Source organism: Lutjanus erythropterus, chromosome 8 (genome assembly GCF_056507025.1).
Source record: "Lutjanus erythropterus isolate fLutEry1 chromosome 8, fLutEry1.hap2, whole genome shotgun sequence".
Lineage (NCBI taxonomy): Eukaryota > Metazoa > Chordata > Actinopteri > Lutjaniformes > Lutjanidae > Lutjanus > Lutjanus erythropterus.
Window position 1 is genome coordinate 24901517 of NC_139324.1, and position 26087 is coordinate 24927603.

Below are 26087 nucleotides of genomic sequence, written 5' to 3' on the forward strand. Positions count from 1 at the left end.
TAAACAATAAGTTCATGTATTTCATCTGCACTCTCTGATTCCACATATGCAAAAGGAATCTTCTATTGTTTGAGTGACTGACAATCAATCATAAACTTTATTACGTGAGTCACGGTGACTGATGTGCATAATGGGGTGCTAATTGGATTTTAACAAAGCTATAAATCAATACAGTAGGGTGCATACCTCCCCGGTTCTTCCAGTAGACACGGACCTGCAGCTGGCCGTCCTGGTAGAAAGGCGTGCCTACCTCTAGAGGGCCAGAAGGGCGTTTGGCCATGGTCGAACCAAGAGGGGATATCTCCTCCTTCCTTGACTTGAGCACTGATTTTACTGGGAAGAGAAAAGGAGAAATGTTTGCTGCTGTAGCTAAGACACAACAGTGAGTGTGTTGTGGCAAACTCTCCAGCATGGTAACAGAAACACACAATTATTTCTTTGTAAGATCACAGCAGTTACAACATGTTCTTTATGCATAAGTGTGGTGCAACTCAATGGGTACACACACTCCTAACGCTGCCAAGGTTAGAGGTTTAATTCCCTCTAGAGCCACACACATGCCTAAAATGTACACACTCGTAGCACTGAGGCTTGGTCTGTGTTTCCCAAACACACAGGAGCTCCGAATGAATGCAGATGTGCTGTCAGCATACCTCGGCCATTCCTGCTTTTTTTTTTTTTTTTACAATTCTCAGGATGATTGTTTGCCTGAAGACTCTCAGTAATTTTGGAAATTTTAACTCTCAAGGAACACAAACAAGCAAAAAGAAAAGTGGATTCTGCTGGGTTAGTTCAGCCACTGCCATATGGATCTGCAATTACAAAACTGCAGCTCCATCCAGGTTTTTGTTTGATTTCAGTCAGTGTATGACCCCGCATATGACTCTTATTCGCACCTGCCATGCCACATAACCTCGGCTGCATCAGTTTGTGAGTGGGCCCTTAACTACTAAGATATTTTGGCTAGAAGTATTCACTAAATGGCATATATATACTGTAGTAAACCAAGACTAAAGGTTAATTTATGCTCCCATTACATATGAAAATAGATACATCTATTTCAAATGATACAATCTTGCCCACAAACTTAAACTTAAAGTTGACGTGGATGTTATGTAATACATCCACTAAGAGGACGCTGGTCAGTATCAAAAAGATACCCAAAAGAAGAAGACAGAATCAAATCAAATCTTCTTTGCCGTGTCCTGTGGCCGAATCTCACTTGAACTATTCACCGCTGCACTGCACCCGTAACTGTTGGTGACACTGCTCTGTATCCACAAGCTTTAAGAAAATGTGCACAAATGCGGACGCCATGAACAGTACATACAGAGTACGGACAGAAGGTGCTGTCTGTAATTTTTAGCTAGCGAATCTGTGAGCCTTCATTTAGGCCCAGTGGTGATTTGAGTTACTGCTACTACACTCACAATGACAAAACTAAAATGCTAAGGTTTAACATTTTTACAACATTTAATTATCTTAGCTTGGCAGGGCTCTGGTTATAAAACAAAATTGGACAAAGTGAAATTTTGACTATAATTCATCTTGAGAGCATGAATGTCTGTGCCAAATTTAATAAATTTTGACAATCCATCCAATAGATTTTCCCCTAAAAACACATATGTCAAACTCATGGTGGTGCTGGAAGGAGAAGTCAGGGATCACAGAAGTCATTAGGATTCACTGTCTGGGAGGAATAAATGCCTTGTGATGGAGGGCATTAAGTAGATGAAAATGAAAACTGGGACCTACATGAAATGTCAGTGGAACATCAAAGTAATTAGGATTCATCTTCTGTGAGGACCATGGATGTCTGCACAGAATTTAGTTGTTGGAATATTTCAGTCTGGATCAACATAGAGGACTGTTTGACCGACTAATGACTAAAAAAACAAAACAAGTCTGACAAAAGAAAAGAAAATGAGCACCAGTGTTTACCTGACTCAGTGTTCTGGGTGGTGCTGAAGTGGAGAGAAGCCTTGGAGCTCTTCAGCCGCACCTGTCCCCAGTATGTGACGGCTTGCAGCTCCACAGTGTAGCTGCTGTTCTGCTGCAGCCCCTCCAGATCCACCCAGCTCTGAGCCTGCGACAACACAAAACAGTTGCATGTTGGCATTTCTGTTTCCACACTGTCACTTGAGGCCGGTTTCAAAGCCCCGTTATTGTCCCAGCCATGTAGCTCCAGCTCCAGCTCAGCCTGGGCCAACCGGGGCCTGTGGGAAAGCCCTGCTTATTAAGAACACATGTGGCGCTGAGGAAGGTATGGTGGCGAGGAGATAGCCTTCAGGGCCTTGTGAGGGAGCCATGTTATCAAAGCCTCCCAGGGCTTCCTCACTGTGTTTGACTTGCAGCATTCCACCCTCAGCGTGAGCTTGATGAGTTCTTGTTATTGACTGTGCATGTTTTGACATTCCTCTACCAGCAGGCTGCTTTCAAAGCCCCGAGGTGCCAAAGTGGAAACCAGTAGTACATGTGTCAATAGGTGTCTGGTGTCTCCCACCTCTATCTGCTCTGTGCTACATCTGCTATGCATTTCATAAACTAATTCAGGAGGAGAAGACTCTGTCGAGGTGTGTGTGGACTGTCTAGACAATCTGTCTTTCTGCTCGAGTCTCTAATGAAACGCTCTTCGCAGATACTGAACCACGGGATGTCAGGTCACATGTTATGGCATGTATTGCACACAAAACTCACAAAACTTTTAGAAGCCAACTTTATTCAGTTGTTCACACAATAGTCTGCGATCAGTCTGTCACGGCATCATTGTCCGATTTATCCATAAGGTTCAATTTATATGTTTTTAATTTTCAATTAATTTGTCATTCATCATCTTGAATAACTGATTAGTTGTTTGGTCCATAAAAAGCCAGAAAATTATGAAAAATGTTGATCATTGCTTACGCTAAGGTGATAGTGATGTCTTGTTTTGTCCACAACCCACAGATATTCAGTTTACTGCCAAAGAGGAGTAAAGAAACCAGAAAATATTAACTTTTGAGAAACTATAATCACAGAATTTGGACATATTGACTCTTAATGATTGATTATCAAAAGTTGGTGATTAATATAGCATCAGCTAATTGTTGTAGCTCTATTATGGACCCATTGCTTTAATTAGGCTGTCTCAGACTAAGAATTTTTCCAGGTGAATCAGATTTGGCCATACAATACGAATATTCAACAATTCAACTTTCCACTTCTGTGTGCCTCACTAAACTGTTATATCAGCCTACATGAGTATGTTTTACCAGTAAGACTCAGTTTTTAATGCTTTCGTCATCTGTGACGTGAAAACAGATTTTCACACAGTTAGAGAAAGTAAGTGTGCACCTGGTTAAATGTTGTGTATCTTACTCTTAGATGGAGAAAGATGTGATCCTTTCCATAAAACACTTAAAATAACAGTCTGAGACAGCCAGTGGCAAAAAAAGCACAAGCAAACAAGCAAGCGTCAACTGCCCTGCACGCTCTCATACGCTCTAGTGAGGTGGCTGACAGCACGTCACCTGCACTCCATTTCTTTCTTCTTCTTGAGAGTCGATTTGTAAAGTTTACAGCCTGTCATGCTCTTCCATTGCTCTGCGTGCAGAGCCAACATTTGTTTACCAATAACTTGTCTCACCTTCTCTCATCAGTTACCCAACAGTGCACGCTGTCACAAGGACTTTTTTTGAAATAAATGTGTCAGGTAGTATAAAAATATATTTGTGATTCCCCTTATCCATAATTCCTCATTGAAATGCTGTGCCTTTATCTGAGTTCCTGTTTGTTTTATCCTGTGACTGTAATGCACTCTGACTGACAAAGGACAAAAAACAACTGCTCAACTGGTAGATTTTGAGGCGTCTCTGGCTGATGATTTGAATCTTTGACTTTCGGGGGGCAGCCTCACTTCAATCTGTGACAGTCCAATCAACGCTTGCATTCATACTTGTGTATTTTTTATGTAAAAACATATTTTCAATACTATCAAAATATTACTGTGTGGCTTTCTGAGCTGTTCAAGCCAAGAAGTCTAACTTCGTTAGCTCTTGGATTGCCTGTTTGTTTAAGCTTTTATAACCAAATTGTATTTATCTTTCTTTGTGATTGTAAGTGAGGTCTTTGTGTCTGTGACATCCCAGACAAAAGGCCATGAAAATTCCTCTTTCTGGTTGGACCAAATAGTTGAGAATGTTCCAGTATGCAAACAAAACCATTCCATGGAATCAACAGTGGGAACCAATGATATTTTTCTTTAAACATGATATTTGTGCCATTATTAGAGATTATTACAATGTTCTTAGATGTTTTTTTGTGCTGTTTCTCTATCCTTAGTTTAAATACACTGTATGCATTGATGTAAAAGATAATAATAGCATAGGGTACAGTGAGTGTGGTTATATAACCACTTGACTTTGAAGCTACTGAGATCTATGTTAAAAATAAGACAAAAAAATAAAAAATAAACCCATACGCCACTTCAGAAAATGCTGAATTGCACAATAAAAAATCAGGTAGGAGAAAACTAAAGCTTCAAAATACCAGCTAAAAGGAGTGAACAGCACAAATTGAGATATTTAAAAAACACAGACCTTGAAATCATGATTTATCACTATAAAAGGGGCTATTTATCACACTTAATGTGTTTTCTTTCAAAGCTTAACAGCGCGTTTAAGGGTTCTTTCATCAGTAGATGGAATTAAAACAATGGTAGAGCACATTGTATCAATCTGTGTGTGATTGATAGCCTTGCAAGTATACAAAAATAAATTCAACTCCTATCCCATGTTTATCCCCTTTTTCCACTGCAGGCCTACATGGATATTTACAGTGATGTGTTGAGGCCAGAGGGGACGATGCTGAGATAATCCCGGACAAGACTCTGTCGTCCCAGAGAGAGGAAAAAAAGGAGAGAAAGAACACATCAGTGAGACAGGGTGAGAAGAAGATTACCCCGTTGGTGGTCTTTCTCCTTTTCTTCTTGGATGGCACCATGGACTTGGTGGGCACGGTCCAGCTCCAGAACACTTTGTAGTGATGTATGGGGATATCGGGCTCCTCTGGCAGCGTCCAGTTGAGACGAGCTGTCACCAGGCCTTCGTCGCCCAGCGTCACGTTGGTGACACGAAGACTGGTTGGGCTGGGAGGGGCGGAAGGATCTGAAGACATAGCAACAATACAAAACAACACTGTCAACAGATTTTTTAGTACATCTGCAGACATTTAGAGGAGGACGAAGGGCCTCTTATTGTGACTCTGTATGTGACAAATCTTGAGCCAACGTTTTTTCTTGCAAGTATAATTTCAGGTTGGATGTTTTACAGGCCAAGACACCTTTCACCACTGGAGGATTAGCACTGCAGTTGAGGAGGGGGACCAGTGTGACACTGTGTAAAGTAATTAGTCCTGCACTGACAATCTGCCATGAGATGTTATGACAGGTGTCATGTCACGTCTATGACAGCGTTCAGCAGGACCGAGAGCGTGGGTCAGGGGTTAACAAACACATGCTGCTCAATTTGGCTACACACTTGACGTTCCTGTACTCTCGTGTGTGTGTGTATGTGTGTGTGTGTGTAAAGCTGGTTTTGAAACTATCCGTATGTGCTGTGACCCAGCTGCTGATGTCAGGAAGAGAGGCAGGGCCACATGCCAGACGCCAGACCAGAGGGAATAGCCCTTTAATGAGAAAATGATTCACGCCACAGCCCAGTTGGCTCTCCCTCGTTCTCCTCTGCCCTCTCCCACCTGAAACATATTTAATCCGGTCCAAAAACACAACCGGACACATCGGTTCTCTATACCAGCAAGATAAATAAGCAGTCAGTTCTTACAAATTGCCCTAACAAAGTATAGTAGTGCAAAATTGTAATCAGATGATACGGCCGTACTATATAAATAACAATGGCATGACAGAAGGGCCAGGAGCTCGTCAAATCCATGACAGCTCCCATCAATCTATCAACGTTCTGGCACTGATTGGCCTGATTGGAGATCGGTTTCCATCCCCGCAGCTGAATCCTTTTCCCACCTGGTGTCTGGCTCTGTCTGACAGCCATCCACAACGCTCTGGGGAGCAAATGTATGACGAGGGCTTGACAGGACAGGTCAACACACACACAAAACACCACTAAACACACTAATACTTTCAGTATTTGGCACGGGTTTTTAGTATTTGGCAGAACATGGAAAGTACTTAGGGCATCTGCCAGTATTCCACTAAACTACTAAACAACTTCATATCTGTTAGAGGATAAATAACACAAGTTTGATGAAGTATGTTGATGTGCACTGTGCATTGCATAGAACTGGTACCATCTGCTGGCTCTACTCCTGCACAGACATGAGTAGAGGGGGATAAGGAGCTACCACCATCACCACGGCCCGCTTTGAGGCAGGTCCAGAGCGCTTCAGGTCGCACTCCGGAGATGGTCCATCTCAGGTACAACGCAGCCAGTTCGACACCTTACAACACGTAATGAAAAAGCAAATCAGTGCAGCACGGTTTGACTTGGCGCAGTCAAAAGTGACGATGGAAAAGCGTCATTGATCGACTGAGTTTTCATTTATATGCTAACCATTAGCAGTTCTTTTAGACTGGGACACAGTCTCCAAGATTGACTGAGGCCAGTTTGACAACCTGGAATACAGACTTTTATTTTGTGTTGTGTTGAAGTCTACATGTATTTATTGTACTGAATGTTGGAAAGTTATTGATTTCCATGCTTTGAGTAACAGTACTTTTATGAGGTCATACTGTGTTGAAATAACAAAACAAAACAAAACGTTCAGTCTCTTTGCTGGTTGTTCCAACATATTCAGATTCATGACCACTTTCGCTGTTGGCATTTATCGTCCAGCTCACTTCGTACCCCAGAAATATATTTAAATAATTAATTTACAACTTCTAGTTGACTAGGAAATCTTTAGTCGGGGGCACCCCTAACAGTAAATGATTTATGTTGTGGAAAAGAAGTTTTTTCTCCCCAGCGTAAATTCTGCACTATTGACTGAATGACCCTGTAATGTTGTTTCACTCTAGCAAATCTCCGCCTGACATATTTTTCATTGCTCTTGTGTGCAGACATTCCATCTCCCAAAATGTACCAAGTTCTTACATTTTGTCAAAATCTGTGAATAGCAAAGAAAATGTAACTGCTCTAATCCTGATAAATGCATTGTAATGTAAAAAAAAAGACGAAAAAGTGGCCTAAATCACTCAGGGCTGAGTCAGGCTGAACTGGTGGCCACATGGCTCTGCCTCTACACGTCAAACAAACATACTGTCTAGATTGAGTCTCATTCCAGATCAGATTCGATCTAGACACATTATTATATTCACAAACCTGTAATGCCTGGGAACCACACAACAATTGGCCGTTGCTTTAACAAATGCCATCTGCAGGAAAACACTGCAATTTAGAGTCACTGAATGCTGAACGTGCAGGGTAGAGGAGCTGAGGAGCGACACAGGATGCCATCAGAGCTCGTTCACTAATCTGTGGCAAAGATCTGAAGCACTCCTCGGTTACGTCACTCCCTCTGGAAGCAAGACAACACTTGCATTCATTTGAAACCTGCAATATCCTGACTAATTCAGACATATTACATTTTATAGGACTGTAAAGAGGGGGAAAACCCGCCTTTGAAGACATAAATGAAGATCTGGTTGCAACACAGAAACGAAACATTCTGTGCACCCTGTCCCTCCTCATTACGCATGAATTACCCTTTTACCTTAGCCCACTGGATAAATGTGTGGAAATATTTATTTACAATTCAGGTTAGCAAGGTAAACGTGAGAATCCATTTTTAAAATAAGCACATCCAAGCAGTGTCAGTAAATAAAATGTTTGCTTGGCTTTACCAGTCATATTTCAGTCATAATCAGTGTGCTGCTGCTGTACGGAGCCACGGGGTTGAACAGCTCAGGAGTGGATCTCACAAAGACGTAAACATGACTTCAGTTCTCACTAAAAATATGTCTCTTAATCCTCTTAAGAGATGAAAGGTACAAAGTGCTGGTGAATAAAAGTTTTTACAACAAAATATTCATAAGAAAAGCTTGGCTCAATATTCACCACATACACTTGGTTTGTACGGTCAGATAAGAAGTCAAACCAGGTTTTAAAAGTCTTTCCCTGAGCCTCCACCTGTTCCAAGGTCTTAACCATGACAAATGGAGGGCAGTGGGTGTCAAACAGGAACTTACTCACAAAACAAGGCCACACACACGTGCATAAGTGCATACACACACAGACCTCTGGAGGAGCGGAAGTGTTTGCTGGGTGCAGTGAAGCCGCGGGTCCCGTGGACGTTGACTGCAGCAACTCTGAACTGGTACCATCTGCTGGCTCTGATGTCGGCCAGTTGGACGCGCTCCTCTGCAGTCTGAGGGACAGATGGGGGGGAGAGCAAACCGCAGGGGTCAGGGTTCACGCAGGGTCAACGCCCCATGTGAGTTTGCAGCCACATCAGTCATCTGTGTGTTTCTCTTTGCCAAACTTTCAAAGACACTGTGACTATGAGGAATGTGCAACCGCGTGCAACCGTCTGTCAGCGCAGTGCAGCACTTTCACAGCTGTAGCATGTGGCACGCTGGGACATGTGAAGCTGAAGTTTCTTAGTGATACAAATCCCAAATGTCTGATCAAAAGAGTCACTCACATACCAACATCTGATGGGATCTAAGGACTTTTCATCTCGCTGACATGCTTCAGTAGTTTTTGGACTTACGGTGCGCTGATTCCTACCTGTGCCACAGTCTGCCACTCGGTGGCATCGTCCTCGCTGGGGTGGATGCCATAATTCCAGCGGCGCTGCACCACATAGAGGACGGGCTCCACGGAAATGTTGAACTTGGATGACCAGCGGATCTCCAGCTGACCTGACGGCTGCTCCAAAAACACCAGCTCTTTCCTCGGCTTCAGCGGGACTCCTAAAAGTACACACAAGGAAGACGATACCATGACAGGCGTTAATATCACCGCTGTGTGGAACCTTGTACACTGTAAAAAGTGTATTTCAGTAGAAGCTTAAGCAATAGTACCATCCTGAATCCTGCCTTCCTTTAGTAATGCAAGTCTATTTTGGGGGATTATAACAACTTGCTATTATATCCTGTTCCCTTAACCTGCTAATCTTATTTAGGTAAAAGTGCTTCAGTTAGGTATCTTCACTATTCTTTTTTTCAGTGCTGTACATCTGAGGTCATGACATCCCTGTCTTTTAAGATTTTTCTCCCTGCAGTTAAGCTGCTATTTTCTCTTGGTGACTCAGAAAGAAGGTCTGTCTAATGCAAAAGAAAACTATTATATTTTCTGATCAAATATAAAATAATGTTGAATATAAAGTTTTGTAAACTCAGGCAAGCTATTACTAAGTAAGGCGAATGTTAAGTCATTATATTTAACAAATAAAGGATAATGTACAGTGAACAGCACACAGTTCTGATCAAAGTATCTGGAGGAGCAATAAAATCATTTTTAAGTCAACAAATTATTAAAGCAATATTTTGTGTAAAATTATTGATTTATTTTGGTAAGTAACCATATAATAAATGGGATAATGTACAGTGAGTAGATCATTACTGGGAAATAATCCACTTTGCGTTGTTGGGGTTTATTTTACAGTTACGATCACTGTACATTATCCCGCTTATTTCATGGTTACTTACGAAAAAATCAATAAATTGATATATCATATCAATTTAAAATGATTTTATAGCCACAGTTCTTCAAATTAACAGTCTGTTAACAGACTGCTAACAGACTTTACAATGCTGTAATTGACCAATCAGAACTGAATATTTAACAAAGCAATGTAATAAACTGAAATAACACACTACAGTTACTATAAAAACTACTTGTACTACTACTGTGTTCATATTAACTTGATTTGAAAAACCTTATTTATTTGTGTCTCATCAATTGAAGTAATTTAAGGTTGGTCCAATAAGTCTCTTTTTTCAGTGTAGGTGAACTTCTAACATGAAATTTGTTGTTTTCCTTTCTCGCATGGAAAGTTATATGACACCATCAGAGTTGGACAAATGCAGATTTGAAAATGAGACATGACCTCACTGCAATAGATTTAATACATGCTGTGGGTCAACAGCATCATCTTTCTACTGTGACAGATTGTGATATTTCCTCGCCAGGGCGATGTGCTTTAGTTGCTGCGCTTCTTAGCAATGACACACACAGTTTACGTCTAGGTATGTGAGATGGCGCGTATAACGTCTCTTTCTCTTCGGCTGACACAAAATACACCAATGCAAACATACACACGTACATGTAAAGTTCATCTGCATCATTGCGCTTCACATTCAGCCTCTCAGACGAAGTCGATGTGGCCATGTGCAATAAATTAGAGATTTATTAAGTGCAGGACTGGGCCAAATGCTCAGCCAAGTCAGACTGACTCTCTCAAGTGAATTTATTGCAGTGGAGACGTAGTGAGTTGTTGATTGAGCGTTGGGCATAGTGATAATGAGATGGAGATTGGAAAAGCAAGTTTGGAAGTACAGGAGAAGGCTGAATACATCCCACAGTTCTCAATAAATCACCTAGCACTTCAGACCATTATGTTGGACCTCTGTCGCTTGCTGAGCAGCCCACTGCTGCTCCGCATTTATCAACAGCATCAACACACGCTCAAGGCTACTGCGCTTCAGGTCGGTAAACAACATAATCAAGACTGTGTTCTGTATGCAGAGCACTTGATCTACTTATATCTCTATTCACTCCTCATCCAGGGCGAGAAAAAGTGATTGATTGATTCATATAAAGTCCTGGAAGATGGAGGAGGGCCCTTGAGCCACATGCATATGGAGCCAGTACTTTGTTTTGTGCCGCTGATAACAGCTTTCTCTGCACTAACAGCTGGGGGTCATTGTGCTGTGGTTTTACAGCTCCACAGTCGAGTGTGTGCGTCCGTGTGTGTGCGTGTGAACGAACGTGTCACATTTCCTGCGCAATAATGAACACCAAGGTAACCACAGCATTCCTCTGCTCCCTCTGTCTTAGCTCATCTTCCCACAAAGTCACACAAGCACTCCAGCAAAGCAAAAACCACACACACACACAAAAATACAAACACACACACGCAACCCCTCTCTTCCGCAATATGTACGAGGGCAATGAATACACTTTCTCTGGGCTTGTTCTTTCCAAAGATAACTTTTGGGTCAGGTTTGGTCCAAGAATCATACAGTGTTCATTTTTCAATGGCCACATTCTTACTCCAAACCATGATGTAACTGCTGCTGAGGCACGATCAAGAGTACGGCGTCCATTCATGTCTTAATCATGCCAACAATTACACTCGCAGGAATATAATTCTCAATACTCACGCACATACTGTCATAATGACGGCTCTAATTGCAGGGGGGGGTTGAGGAAAACACTGCTTGTAGCTCAAGGATTTACCGTAAACTGAGGATGGCTGATTGGCCAATGCACTGACTGACTTGTTGTGACCGTGTGAGAATAACTCTCACTGAATTTAATTTTCACTCTGACATCTACATTTTTCACATTGTTTGCTTTAACCACACATCGGCTCCTTTTCCAGTTCCTCTCACAGCGTAGAGTAGACGTTTGCACTGCTTTTGATCAGAAAACACATAACAAATTGGCTTGCATTACATGTGGTAATATTTCTTCCAAAGAACAGAGAAAATGAGAGAACTAGAGAAAAGAAGAATAGCACAGAAGAGCCTAATAAAGTGCCTATTTCCAATACAAAACATATTTTCTCTGAGGCACATCTCTGCTAATACACAGTGGATGTGTAATAGCATTGGGCTCTATTGATGTGAATGAAGGAGAAGAAGAAGAAGGAGATTATTCAAAACACCAGTGGGGGTCCAGTGTCTCAGAGGTCTGTATTACAGAAATTGCAGTTAAGACAGAATTTTCAATAATTTGGTATTACAGAAGCAAATCCTAACTTAGTTTAGGAATACTATCTTATTAAGAAATCCTAAATAGTCAATCCAACATCGCTTATCATCTTTTATGTCTGTTACCTAGCAACCTGAACTACTTTTTCCATTTCACTGAACTAAACAACTTATCCGCTAATACATTTATCATGCAATGATGGGCACTTAACGTCAAGACGATTGAGTTTGAGTTCTTGGTAACTTTAGAGAAATCCAAACATTTTCTTTTTGTGAAATTTACAAAAACTTTAACTAGGGAAGTAGTAGAAAGAGAGTTGAGTGAGATGGCAGATGTTTTTTCCACCATATCTGGCATTCATTGTGTACAAGCAAAAAAAGAGCAGCAATACAGATTAAAGAAGTTAGCTAAAACTATCGTTTGCTACTGTTAGCAAACACTACTGTTGGCTACTGTTACTGAACCCTACCCAAAAATGGTGCCTATTCAGTCCAATGAGAGTTGCTCGCCTGGCGCATATTCAAAAAAATGTTTTTTTTACTTCCAGGTTTGCTTTGCCTGCAAGTTCACACTCATCCCATAGACTTGACCTTGTGATGACACCACAGACACTGCTGTTAGCTTAAACTGTTGTTAGCTATTATTGGCAAACTTAGTAAGTTAGCCACTGGTACATGTAGAAAAGCGGAAGTAAGGAAAGTTAGGCTTAACTGTTATCTTAAAGATTTTGGGAAGCTTGTGTGTTTGTGTGATAGACATTTCCTATCTTAAGTTGGGATAACAACATTGACTTAGGAACTGTCTTTTTCCCATATCAAGTCCTCAAGTCCTAATCCTAACAACCATGGCTACCAAACAGTTAAGTTCTGCGAGTTAGGAAATTTCTCTTATACGGCCCCTGAACACTGAAGTGTTTTCTCTGTCAGGGACATACACATGGTCTGGGGACCTTAACCTGAAGACACACACATACACATCTGAGAGTGATCTCGGTGGGGGAAACGCTCCATTTCTCCCCGCTTGTGTTTGCTAATGGCTTCCAGCATCATAGCTCATCATGGCAAAGACTACATACACACTCATGCACACATAGAAACAATTACGCTCTTCAAACCATGAGCAGCTAATTAGACCTTTAACACTGAGGACCGGGACGGGAATTTCATCCGCACTTTCACCAAAAACGCTCAGTGTAATTCAGTGTAAATGCAGCGCTGACGGCGACCCGTCATGAGCTCAGTGTTTGGACTAAATCAGCGGGGTAGGCTGCTTGATTTGAAGGTCTCACAGAGCGGTGAATGGTTTTCATTGACTGGGTCACTGTATTGAAATTTTCAAGGTTACGCCCGCTTTCATCTTTTCCCCCGATTAATGTTCTGTTCACCTTTTGAGCATGACATCCACCATGAAGTCCCTCAGGATTTTTCCAAATCAAATATAAACACTAGCATGCTCTTCTGTGTGCTTAAGCTTAAACTGAAAATCACATGCTCTTTCTCTCTATACAATACGCACAGGAAAACATGCATACTCTTACTGCAGTATGATTTAAAGCATACACAGCTTCAGTCTATCACTGCTGCGGTTCAAAGCTTGATTTAGACTCATCATCCACTGGTCTCACTTCAACATCTCCCCAATGTTATGGCCTCAGGCTGCCAGCAATTGTGTGCTGATAGTGTATATAATGTAGTTCCAGCTCCCATCTCCAAGTTCAGAGGCTCTTGGTTCTCTCACAAAACGACTCAGCACCCTCAGAACATCAGGCCGCCTTGGGCAGAGCTATTAAACTATTTTACTGGAGCAAAGATTCTTGGGTACATCTGTGTCTGAGAAACCCTCAAGCTTATCCAGCAATTTCGAGACTTAAGATTCATTCCAATTTACAACAGAAACAGCATGAGGGTTGTGTGGGTGAAGCACAATACGCAGAGATGAAATAAGTTGTCAGAAATTGTCCAAGATAATCTGCAATTTGCGTCATTGGGATTCAAAATTAATGTTTGACAGAGGAGGATTAATTGGTTCAACACTATTTATGAAAATTATGCAAACTGCTACAGTTAATCACATTAAAAACATGATGTTTGCATTGGACCATTACCAGATATGAAACGTCATTTACTGAATAGGATAAATAGAGAGGGAGGGAGTATCCATGATTTAGCTGACGAACCGTATTAATTTGGTCCCTCTTGGAAACAGTGCCGAGCAATAATTAAATAAAGAGATGAGATGCCAGGCGTATGGACAGTTAAGCAACTTTATCAGTGCACACACACACTCACACACACACGCACACACAGAGTTTATGTATCCCAGTCTATCATCCTGGCTTGCTGAAGAGCTCCCCTCTTCCTGTTTCTACCATGTGTTTTTTAAATAAAAGTATAAAACTAAGTCTGCACACCAAAAGGTGCCCCTTATAGCGTTTCTACTACTAAATCACTATGTGTGACATTTTGGGCCCAAGCCCTTCATCAGATATGACGCCTGAAAAAAAATGCTATAAGGAGCAGTTTCTGGTGTGCAGACTTAATTTTACACTTTTGTAGCTGCATTTTTGTCCAGCACCCAGTACTTTTGGATGTGTGTGCTGTCTTTTTTTATTTTATACCTGATTTTTTGGCCACTTGGGGACAGCAGAATTTAAGTGCTCATGATGACTTTGCAGACCACGCGGAACCTTTCAATGATCTGGATCCAGCCCTCGGGCCTAAGTCTGTGTTAACCTATGCTCACCAGCTAGCCGCTAACTGCGTCTGTCTGCTGTTTGGTGCTAAGCAAAGTCCAGTTCATTTGATTGTTGTGAACACCGTGTATCGTACCTGGGCACGGTTTGTTGATCTGTGAGTCCACTTGAAAAAGTACTCTCAACTAGTTTGTGGTACTCAGGCGTGGTACGGAGCAATTGTGCCTCACCTGAAAACACCCTAAAGCGGCCCGTCCTTCTCTCATCACTTGATTAATGAAGTGGATGCACTTTAACGTTTCTCTCAATGGTCTTTAAAATGCAATAAAACAGATACTGCAGCCAGCAGTAACTGGCAGTTTCAGAGAGGCAGCAAGGTTTCCTCCAGCACAAATTAAAAACCCACAGATCACACACGTGAACAGTTTGGAAGCAAGTTATAAGAAAACTAACTGTTGTTTCTTTTGACCTAACATTAGCAGATTTCGATTTCAGATCTATCAGGAATCTTGACAGGTTGTTGTATCCATTGAACATCAACATCATGATTGTGATGTATCATTTGTGATGTTGTAATAACTTCACAACATTACAGTTTACAACATTACCATTAGTTACGTTGCTGCGGTGGCTAAGTGGTTCAATCCCTGGTTCCCTCAGGTTTGAATGTTGTTGTATCCTTGGGCATGATACTGAACCCTGAATTGCCCTTGATGTGTGTGTGAGTTGGGTTACCAGTTTTCAAATGTAAATAAACAACAAATAAAAAATTAAAAAATATAAAATGCCTCCATACTGCTCATCTGGTGTAATCCAAGTCTCCTAAAGCCCCGACATGCCAAGCTGACTTGAAAGACGTCATTTACACCATCTTTTTAGCCTAAATCCTCACTGTAGATCATGCTCATGTACGCTTGCACACAGTCAGAACTGTGTGTGTGTGGTGTGACAGTGTGCACACATGCACATGTGAACAGCATGTCAGGGGCTTTAGGAGACTTGGATCCCAGCAGATGAGCAGTATAGAGGCATTTTATGTTTTTTTTTTAGTTGTTTCAAAACTGGTCACCATTCACTTCAATTGTTTGGGAGATTCGGCAACACTGTTTTCCTGTGAAACTCCAGCAGTGTTTTGTGGACTAGAGAACTAAACCCAGCCTTCAGTCAGCATGAGCATGAGTAGATAATGGCTGAATTTTCATTTTTGGGTGAACAATCCCTGCAAAGAAAAATTTGTTGCTGCAAGATCATTTTATTGTAATAAAACATGATGCAAGTCGCTCCTTCAGTATTACCTTTGTAGAGGTTCTTGGGCAGCTGGCAGGTGTGGCCACAGCCGTTGGAGCAGCACTTCTTCACAGCCGAACACTCTCCATCCTCCTCACAGCTCTCCACGCACGCTGCTGCGAAGCCGCTGGCCTTCTCCGGGGCGGGACAGTCGCCCTGCTTCACTCCCTCTACTGACTTTAGGAACTCACAGCTTGTGAGGCACTCATAGTGCTTCTTGGGAAAGAGAGGCTAAGGAGTGAGGGGGAGGATGAGAAGAAGGAGGAGTAGGAGGAGAGGAAAAATGTATGTCAGATTACTTTTTAAGAGCAACCTGCCTGGCTGCAAACAGGCTGCTCTGTGAGCTAACAGGGATTGTCCTGTTTACATTTCAGCTTATGACTCACTGCAGCGGCGAGTACATTAGACAGCTTTGATTCAGTCGTTACAGCGCAGAAAGAGTTACTTCACACTCCTCTCAAACTTTCCTCTCATTGAATTTTCCCACTAAGTATGAAAAGCTCAAACACTTCTGTCTGAGGCAACCCATGGTATTTGTGGCATAGTGACATACCTCGCATAAATCCTGGCACTGGTTTTCCTTCAGGTCCCAGGATTCCTTGCAGGGCTCCAGGCACTGTGAAAAGGAGAAGGGTGTCAGTTCTTCAAAGAGCCAGCCACATCAAAGAACCACCGCTGTGGAGATGGTGCTTTCAGTGCTCGGGCGCTGGCTGCCTGACAGTCACCTCACTCAACCACTTCCCGACCGTGCACACTCACAATAACCAGTCACACCTCTGTTTGTTACAGATGCCATTCACACCATCAAAAGACATAAACAATCTACTAAAGCAAACATGGGGCAAAGGGGCCGTCCACACCCTTGAGTTCTGTCTAGAAATCTCCTCATGCTTGGATGTAACCCTGTCGGATTCCTTCTTCATGCCTCAACACTACTTGCCTCCCATACTGTCTGCACCTCATTCTCATACTGTCACTTCTTCTGCTCATGTCTGGGCCTGATACTCTCTGGCACTGGCACCAAACTCCCCTCTTTTTTACCAGGCTGAACAGACTTAATAAATGATACACTTGGTTTAATGTTCTTGGGATTCCCTTTTTTAAAACACGTGGAACAAATTTAGTGAATGCTTGGCGTAGGCATAGGCAAGTCATTTTGCCAAGCATAATGGGATGATAAAATTCAAAATGAAAGTTTACCAATCTACTCAAAGCTTTAAATACTACACCCTGAATGAATCAAATTCCCTTAAAAGCGAATGTAATATAACACAAAAGCTCATGCATGTCCAATAGAATCAGGCAGATGCTGCCGCAGGAGACGGGGAATCTGTTCAGATGGGACTGAGAGCAGCCGGGGTCTTATATGCTCCTGTTGCTGGCCACTGAGAGCTGGTGTGAAAGAGAAGAGCAAGCTCAGTCAAACAGTCAAACCACTGCCAGGCTGCTTCTGTGCTGCACTGGGAGCAGCCCAAACCACACCAACCAGAGGCCTGCCAAAGTCACTCATTCAACTCCATTTAATTTAGACTCCTGCACCGGTTACAGTACTAAGACAAGGCACAGCAGTAAATTTTCAACACGTTCGCCTACATTTTTCATCTGGGGCAGTCCAATATGTTCAGTCAGTCGGAGAGGGAGATATGATAGAATAGATATGGAGATCTGCCATCAGCGAAGGTACGCTTTTGGCCAGGATAAGAGGCTCCTGAGAAAAGATCGGCGAGGGCTATATTACAGAAAATTCCTAAGTTAAGATGGGAAAAGTCACAGAGATGATGTTTCCATACTTTGTATGACAGAAGCAAATTTTGACTAACTGTAGGAATCCTGTCTTATTTTACTTCATCCTGTCTTATCTCAGGTCGAGGAATTCTAAATACTCAAATTACCATATTCACATGGCGGCCATTTTCCTTTGATGTCACACAAACATGCTGTTATCACGAGGACACAGTCATAACGCTGTGCTCTAGGTAGTTAGTCATATAATGTACAAAATCTCACAAACTGTTTACATTACAACAACCCCCGACTGATCAACAACTGAAAGGACGATGGATAGTAACATTCTGGGGGGACATCGGGCCATATTTGAAGGCAAAACAACATAATTGATCAACCATTAGCTAACGTCAGACCACAGCCAACATTAGCATCCAACCACTTCCTCGCTAATAATACTGTGTGATACTGTCACATGATATGATAGTAAAGGTCGAAGTTATTTCTTCTGTTGATTTTTCATAATCTATTGACATCTTTCCTATTGTATCATGAAACAACAGCTTATCAAATACATTGTTTTACTTTGAAATATGGTCCCATGTTCATCTGGATTTTCACTAGCCATTGTCTTTTCAGTTGCTGATCAATCTGGTGTCTGAAATTATAACAGTCAACTCCCTTGTGGGACAGGCTGAAAGAAAGACATTGGGACACAAAGATAACAGACACAGTCTCTGCCTTTCCTAGTATTCATTGTGTAAAATCAATAAAAGAGCAGCCACAAGTTTACAAGTTGGCTAACACTACCGTAAGCTACTGTTAGCGAACTCTACTGTTAGCTACTATTATCTAACACTACCAGTAGTGAACACTACCCTCAGTTGCCATTAGCAAATACTACTGTAAGCAAATGTTAGTAAACACTACCTTTCTACTATTGCCTAACGCTGTTGCTAGCTACCGTTAGACAACACTATCATTAGCCACTGTTGGCTAATTAGTAAGTTAGCCACTACAACAGGTGGAAAAGTGAAAGTTTAACAGTTTGAAAGCTTAAAGTAAAGAGGGTTGGATGAAATTAGGATGATTGTGTATCACACATTTTCTATCTTAAGTTAGGAACATAGACTTATGTAATCAGGTCCTAACTACAGTAACCATGGTTACCAATCAGTTAAGCTAGCTTCTGCTAGTTAGGAAGTTTCTGTCATGTCCCTGATATATAGGGTTATGTAAGCTACAGTACAGAAGAGTGGATAAATGAGGGTATCTACTGTGGAGAACGCATTTAACACAAAGTTGATGTAAGAAATTTCACCTCAGTCAGGCAGCCAGGATTGTATTTATGACTTTAATTCACTCATTAGCCAACTCTGTCATTATTATGCCATTGCCAGTGAAAAGTTTATTTGCTTTTTATGGAGTGCAGTGGACGGGCGCATGATGAAACATAAACCTTGCTTCTGGAGAAACATGCTGCAATCAGGACCACGCACACGCCTGCCAGCGCTCAATTACACTCAGCCTCGGCTCTCCGCTTTGCCCAGCCCCGTCTCGGGCAACCGAGAAGCCCTGTGTGGACAGTGTGTTGAGTGTTAAACAGCCAGCTCCAGAGGGTGGGAAGGGGAGGTATTTTCTTAATTACTTCACAGCAATATAGATATCGCTCTACAGATGATATTAAATACAAAGTGCCAGAAGGAAAATCGGACACCTTAGAAGCAAAGCACGTAGTTATGACAGCTGAGAGCTCCAAAAGAAACTAATGTGGTTTCTCCAGAACTGATCAGGTGAAACCGCTGCAACACCTCGGAGATTTAAGACGACATATGAGCTCAACTTCGCTGTCCAAGTTATGCCTCACCATCCGGAGAGTCTACACAGTTTTATCATCATCTGCTATTAATAATGTGGTGACCTTATAACATTAATTCTGTTCTCAATTGTGTCCTCTGAGAGCACAGCCTGCGGCGAAGACGGGCAGTAGCAGCAACCTCAGCATCCCGGCCTCGCAAGAGCACCGCCGCGCTGGAACAATGAGGTGTTGAGGCAGCAACTGTGAGCTGCACCAGTGTCTAAAGGACATTCTGCCAGTAGACGCACATGTTAAAGCCCCCAAATCCCTTCTACAAATCACTGAACATACACACATAAGCCTGGGGATCAAGCTCATTTTACTCATTGAAAGATCTTGTGTGCACGGACTGAATGCATTCCACCGGCTTTTCTTGAGGATGAATCTTTTTCTGGTTCGCCACGATCACAACTATACAAGTGAGAATAGAGTCATCGTTACCTCGAGATGCTCAGGCTTGCTTGCCAAGCAGCATGAATTAACACAGCACATTGCGTACCAAGGATATTGCAACACAGATCAGAATGCTGGCTGTGTGTTTAGTGTTGTCTCACCCTCCAAGTCTCAAGTTTTTCTTTTTTTTTTTTTTTTACCTCTTCAGGGCAAAAGTTCCCAACTAAGAGAAACTGCTGAATCCTTGTAAGGAAGCTGTATTTTAAACTTGTTTTTTTTTTCTTGTTTTTTTTTTTTTAACAGGACAGTCATTTTTGCTGAGTGAGCGGATATATTGTTAACAGCAGTCTTAGAAAAGATAAGCATTTGTGTCGAGGCAGTGAGAGCTCCCTGCAGGTGTGCTGAAAACTGACAATCTGTCAGCGTTTCTCCGCAGCCACACCCACAACCTGACATTTAAGGAGGGAAGAGGAGGACTGACGACAGATGTCTTGCCAAAGCAAATAGGACGGCTGTGTATAATTACAAAGGTGCTCTCATCAATCAAGTGACTGATTCTTATTTACACAGTTTGGTGCTCAATCTAAACCATAGCAGCACTGATGCCACTGAGAGCATGCTTGGTTGGGAGAGTGCCATAACAGATTTTCTAGAACCTCTTGTGCAACTTTCCCGATAACGTGCAGATATACACCCTCATCCTCCTGGGACAACACAATGTAAAAAAAAAAAAAAAAGGTTCAAAAATTCAGTATTTCAAAGTTGTCATTATCTGGGTGCTAGAAAATTAAATGAAAATGGAAAAATAAATTATTCACTTATCACTTTAATACTTAAATGAGTTTACTCAATCATTTTTGAAGTACAATATTGTTTTATTCTAAAATTTAAAGATTTGAGAAGAAAATTCTATAATTTATTAGCAAGAGATTATAGGTTGGCAAAACTTTTTTTCATATTTTTCCATCAACATGATGCATATGATTTTGGCATAAGCACTCCAGTGTGTGTGTGCGTGTTTGTGTGTGTGTGCCCACAGTGCGTGTGGATGAGCTCTCATGACAGACAGATGTTGGCGATCACAGCAGAGAGATTGAAGTTTAGCACTGGAATTGTCCAGTGACAGTTCATGTACAGTTTATTCACAAAAATACTGCAGAAAAAGTTCAAGAAGTTCTTGTTTCTTGTTTCTCAGCTGCTGGGTAAAGTGAAGAGAGAGTCTGTGGGATTAAACCGGAGCAGAGTGAGCTGTGCAGCACAGTGCTCTCCCTAGGTTATAAAATGTGGATAAAATATGTTTTCATCGCCTTTTTTTTTACCGCATTTGTGCACGTGTTGTTGAAAATTTGGCTTTAAGTCTAAATAAATACTTCAGCTTGCATTACCACCCGTCAGATGCAGCTGGGACATGAGACACGTGGAGCTGGTGTGGGCAGCTGCATGGATTAAAATGAGAGTGTTTCTGATGCATGAGACATACAAGTGAAAAATGTGTCAAATGAGTCCAGATAGAGGGTCAGGGTTTGGGTGTGATTCAAAAATAAACATTTTAGTGCAGAGAGTTGTCTTGAAAGTTGAGATCGGTCAACTTTTATATGTTGAAATTTTAAAAAGTTGCCCGTTGCGAGTACACATCCTACCACTAATTTGCTAATTACAACAAACCAAAAAATGTTAAATCACTTCCAAACCATGGTTTAAATTTCCAGTATGTATGAATGACACATAAAAGCTGACATTATTCTATTAATATGATTACAGCAGTAGAAATCTGTGGTCAAACAGTTAGTATAAGTGGATCCTCTTGAGGTTTGGAGGCCTCAAACATTTGCCCATGGTGCAACCGTCGATAGTTATGCTAGTGTTTGACTTCTGAGATCTAATCTGGGAAAACACGCCATGGAACTGGAGTGGAGAACGTAATTGAGCTGGACATAGTGTATCTGCTGGGTTTGGGTGCCAATGTCTGGGTCTCCCTCAAGCAAATCTCTCCAGCTGGCAACACGGCTACCATCTGTTTGAATAGTGCAAAGAATGCATGTAATTATCCTATGTGATGTTAACATATTTCTGGACAAATTTCACCTAAAAAGACACAAATGGTTTTACTCTGAGAGGTAAACAAGAGCATGGGGTTGTTTCTATGGACTTGAGCTGTTAGTCTTAACAAAAAGCATTTGAGCGGCTGATTTCCCCTTTGTCCTCTTATCTTGCTACCCAATAGTGACACATTCTGCATGGTTAAGTAGGAACATCCATAGCGGTCTTTCACTCCCCATTTCACGCTGTAATAAAACGCAGCAGTTGTTACTCTGGGGGACCCTGAAAGGCATTCTGTGGGGCCGATGAGAGAGTCAGGCTGAATGGCAGCCAATGCCACAGCCCATCTTCACTTTGTCATGGCTGGGACGAGGCGGCAGAGAGGAGGTGGAGGGACTGGAGAGGAGGGGGGACATGGGGGAGAGGAGGAGAGGGAAGGGAGAGAGATGGGGGGTTGGTTGCTGTGCACAGAACCCTCTATCATGGGAGCATGGTTATCTCCACCCATCGTGAAAAAAAAAAAAAAATGCTTACTGGCCCGAGTGAGTGATTGGAATAACACAAACGATGAAAAAAGTGCATATATAAAATGTCACGGAAGTGGTTTGTTTTAGTTAATGAAGCATGAGCTGCTACCAGTCGAGATTGCCGCGAGCTTCATAATACACAGTGTATACAAAATAAAAGATGGGCTATAATTCACACTGATGCAGATGACATTTTGCAAGAATATATTTAGTGTCGTGGGGAGATGAGTGAGACAGCTATGACTGATCCTGTTATTTTATAAATGAAATTTTGCACAAACCTGTGCTTTCCATGCATCTGCACAAGTATTAATTTTCACAACAATTTTTTATTTAGTTTTAGTCATAGTCTTTTGTCTAAAATGTCATTTAGTTTTAGTCAACTAAATATCATAAGATTTTGGTCAACTAAAAACTTTAATTGGTTTAGTATAATTCAATATGTAAATGTTTATCTAGCATTTCCAAACTAAAACTCCTGGAGGTGATCTAGTATTTTATTATCAACATTAACATTAAGTATACTACGCATCTGTCGTATCATTAAATGCAAAATATGTAACTTCTGCCGCTAAGGGTCTTTCTCACGTTTAAACAATAGCAAAAGACGTAGTTTGAAGTGGCATGGGATCGTGGAGGTTGTTCTCTTTACTTTTAAACAACCATCATATCTTTTGAAAACTTATCTCAGATGATTTAGGCAGAAATCATGTTCATGAACCAGGTAATATTGAAGTTTTATTCATGTTACGTTTAGTCACATTCGCAGAGGTTACAGCGGCTAGTTAGAAACATGTAGCAGGAAATGCACAGTTACCTTGAATAAACTATGAATTTCTCTGCATTTGAAGATTGCTGGAAACATCTGGAACAATGTAAGTACACAACTCAATAAACAGATAACATATGTCTAGTATTTTTAGACATTTTAATGCAGAAAAGTAACATATTACAGCTTTAAGTTACTTCATTTCCTCACACGTTTTAGCTACATATTTGTTTCAGTTTGAGGACACTGAAACTTTAGTGAAATTTATTATCTAAGATTAGCAACAACCACAGAAGTGGTTTCTTTTAGCTTGTATTGTATTTCAGGTTTAGCAAAAAACAGCCTGGGTTGTTTGATAAAATTGCTTCAAAAACAAAAAGAGTGCTCACATTTGCATAAATCTGGAGGTGACTTGTCTGCAAATGACACTTGATTGTCGCTCCACACGGTTTACAAAGAATCTTGTTTTTCTTAGTGTCAAATTTTGAAATGTATCCATATGTCTTTTCTTGTTTTTTTTCCACACATTTCTGCACAGTTTAAGACATGCAGCCGTTAAGTGCATGCTAGTTGACGTCCCTGGCATCTCCCCTTCCTGCCACACACAGAGAGTGGATGTCTTCACCACTCCTCCCTCCCTAACATCTTTGTCTCATTTTTATTCCTTGACAAGAGTGTCAAGTTGGTTTTTATTCACTTATCGTCTTGTTTTCGTCAGTGAAAAAATGTTGTTGACAAAAATTAACACTGATCTTCACTGGCGTATGTTTTCTCCCTGTTATCCTACAAGCTTGGATATGACATCCAGGAGCGCATCGATCCCAGCGCTGCCGGTCAGTGTAAAGCTCCAGTGGTGCCAACAGACATTACAAGGTGCCTTTGCTGCCCCTTGGGACGGAGAAGCTGCTCTCTGCCTCTGTGGGAGACTCAGATATGGAGGAATCTCTGTTGTTGATCATACACATCGTAAATCTCACCTCCAATCTCATTGAGTTATGGCTATATTCTGCTGCCCTGGCGCTTTTCACACTCCCAGTGACCGGACTCAATTATTCCAGCAGCTCTCAGCTCTCCGCTCATATCTATCGACCCATCCAGGAGCGAGTAGTCGGGCTCTGCTCTCCCCTCTATCGAAACAGGCACTTACTCCACCACGTATTCGCTCACTTCTCACTCTATTTCACTTTTATTTGGCTGTCGTCTCCCCTCGACTTTCCCAGTTTCTCCTCAGTTCTTATCTGCCTTTCATTCTCTCTCACTCTCAAAGCATGTCCCCTCTAATCCAGATAAATTTCAAAACTCATCTCTTTCTGTCTGTTTCGGCCTTCCATCTGCACTAAGCCAGCGCGGTCATACTCAGAAAATGGATGGCTTCCCAAACTCTCTCCAGAGTAGATAGATTTGAAAACACCAGGCTCACATTGCAGCACAGACAAAGAATGAGCTTTTTATCATGTGATATATCTTTCGCAAACATGGCCAATGCACTTTTACTTGCCAGGGATGTTATGAGGCCATGTTTCTGTAGCCTCCAACTTTTTTTTTCTGTGATATCTTTCTTTTCGTGTCCTCCTAGCCTTCCTAGCCAGCCACGCAGCGCAGGTGATGTCACTGACACATGTTTTGTGTCTGCTGCGAGACAGTTGCACAAGTAGAAAACAGTCATTTAATGAAATATGCCAATCACAGACAAGAACAGGTTCTCAGGAGACATTTTGCAGACTGGGTTTAAGTTTACTGTTTCATGCAATCTTGGCAGCTGCAGGATCCAGAAAATATAAATTTGGTCAAAGCGGAGGAAGGGTTGAGCTGCGGTGGGACATGGAAGCAACAGTACAACCACGACTGACTGCAAGCAAGCAGTCACACCCCACATACGTTTGACATTTCATCAAAGAACAGGACTTTTTTTTTCTTTTTTTCTTTTTTTTTTTTGATGCAGGCGTTCATCTTTTGTACTAATGATGGCTGGGAGAGTCTCATACCCTTTTGAAGTGCTCCAACAAGCCAGTGACCTAACACTGCCTGTGCAGCCAACAAAAGTTATTGTAGGTAGCCTTGAACAGCACCAATAATTTACTTGTTTGATAAATTTGCTTTTGTGCATTTATTTATTTATGCAGAAAAGAAAAATATGACAATGGCCACACTTGTGTCGAGTGTTTGGGAACTCTAATACACACAAGAAGCTAAACTAAGCTTTAAAGGTGCAGATTTAGGGGGGTTTATTGGCAGAATATGGCAGAAATGGAATATAACGCTCATAAGTATGTTTTCATTAGTGTATAATCAATGCAATGTGCAATGGTGGATGGATCAAGACACAGAGATGGATGAAAAACAGATAAAACAGTCTGCCTGTCACTTGGTACCTTTCTCACTCTCAGTGCTCAGTGAAGAGTGTGGACCATTACTCTTCATGATTTTCCTGTTTTCTCCCCCATTCTCATATATGGCACAGGCCTTCCTTCATGCTGCCGTACATACCCCAAAGACCGCTTGATTTCCATTCAAAGTTTAAGTGAGCATGTCTAAATTCTTTGTAGTTGCCTTCCAGATGATGCCCACAGAGACTATGATTACAGGTTAACCAGGCTGAAACATATTTCATCAAGTGCTGGAGCTGTGATCTGAATGAGTGTAAAATCATATGCTGGCAAGGCTTTCCAACACGTCTCTGACGTGCCATTAAGTTTCAAAGGACTGTAAAATATCTAGCGAGTAAATCAGGAAGAAGATATCCCTGCCCTGAGCTGTTATAAAGTCTAGACACACCATTTCCTCAACCTTACGCGACCTTATACCGTGTTCAGTCCATGAGATATCGTGTATTTAATTTCCGCACTGCTGTAAATCAGCACAGGTGTGTAGCGCAGACAGTGGGCTGGATCAGGTAGATGAAAAA

At 41.6% G+C, this 26087-nt stretch overlaps 1 protein-coding gene across 1 annotated transcript in view; it reads right to left on the reverse strand.

Moving 5' to 3' along the window:
- The window catches only part of anos1 (anosmin 1), a 64099-nt gene that overhangs the window by 11842 nt on the left and 26170 nt on the right, over positions 1-26087 (reverse strand). The window contains exons 3-9 of the mRNA XM_084725007.1: positions 16424-16486; positions 15879-16101; positions 8739-8923; positions 8247-8376; positions 4939-5144; positions 1942-2086; positions 187-333 (exon numbers count right to left, since the gene is read on the reverse strand). Coding sequence (XP_084581133.1) covers positions 187-333; positions 1942-2086; positions 4939-5144; positions 8247-8376; positions 8739-8923; positions 15879-16101; positions 16424-16486 — 1099 coding nt within the window. The remainder of the gene's footprint in view (positions 1-186; positions 334-1941; positions 2087-4938; positions 5145-8246; positions 8377-8738; positions 8924-15878; positions 16102-16423; positions 16487-26087) is intronic.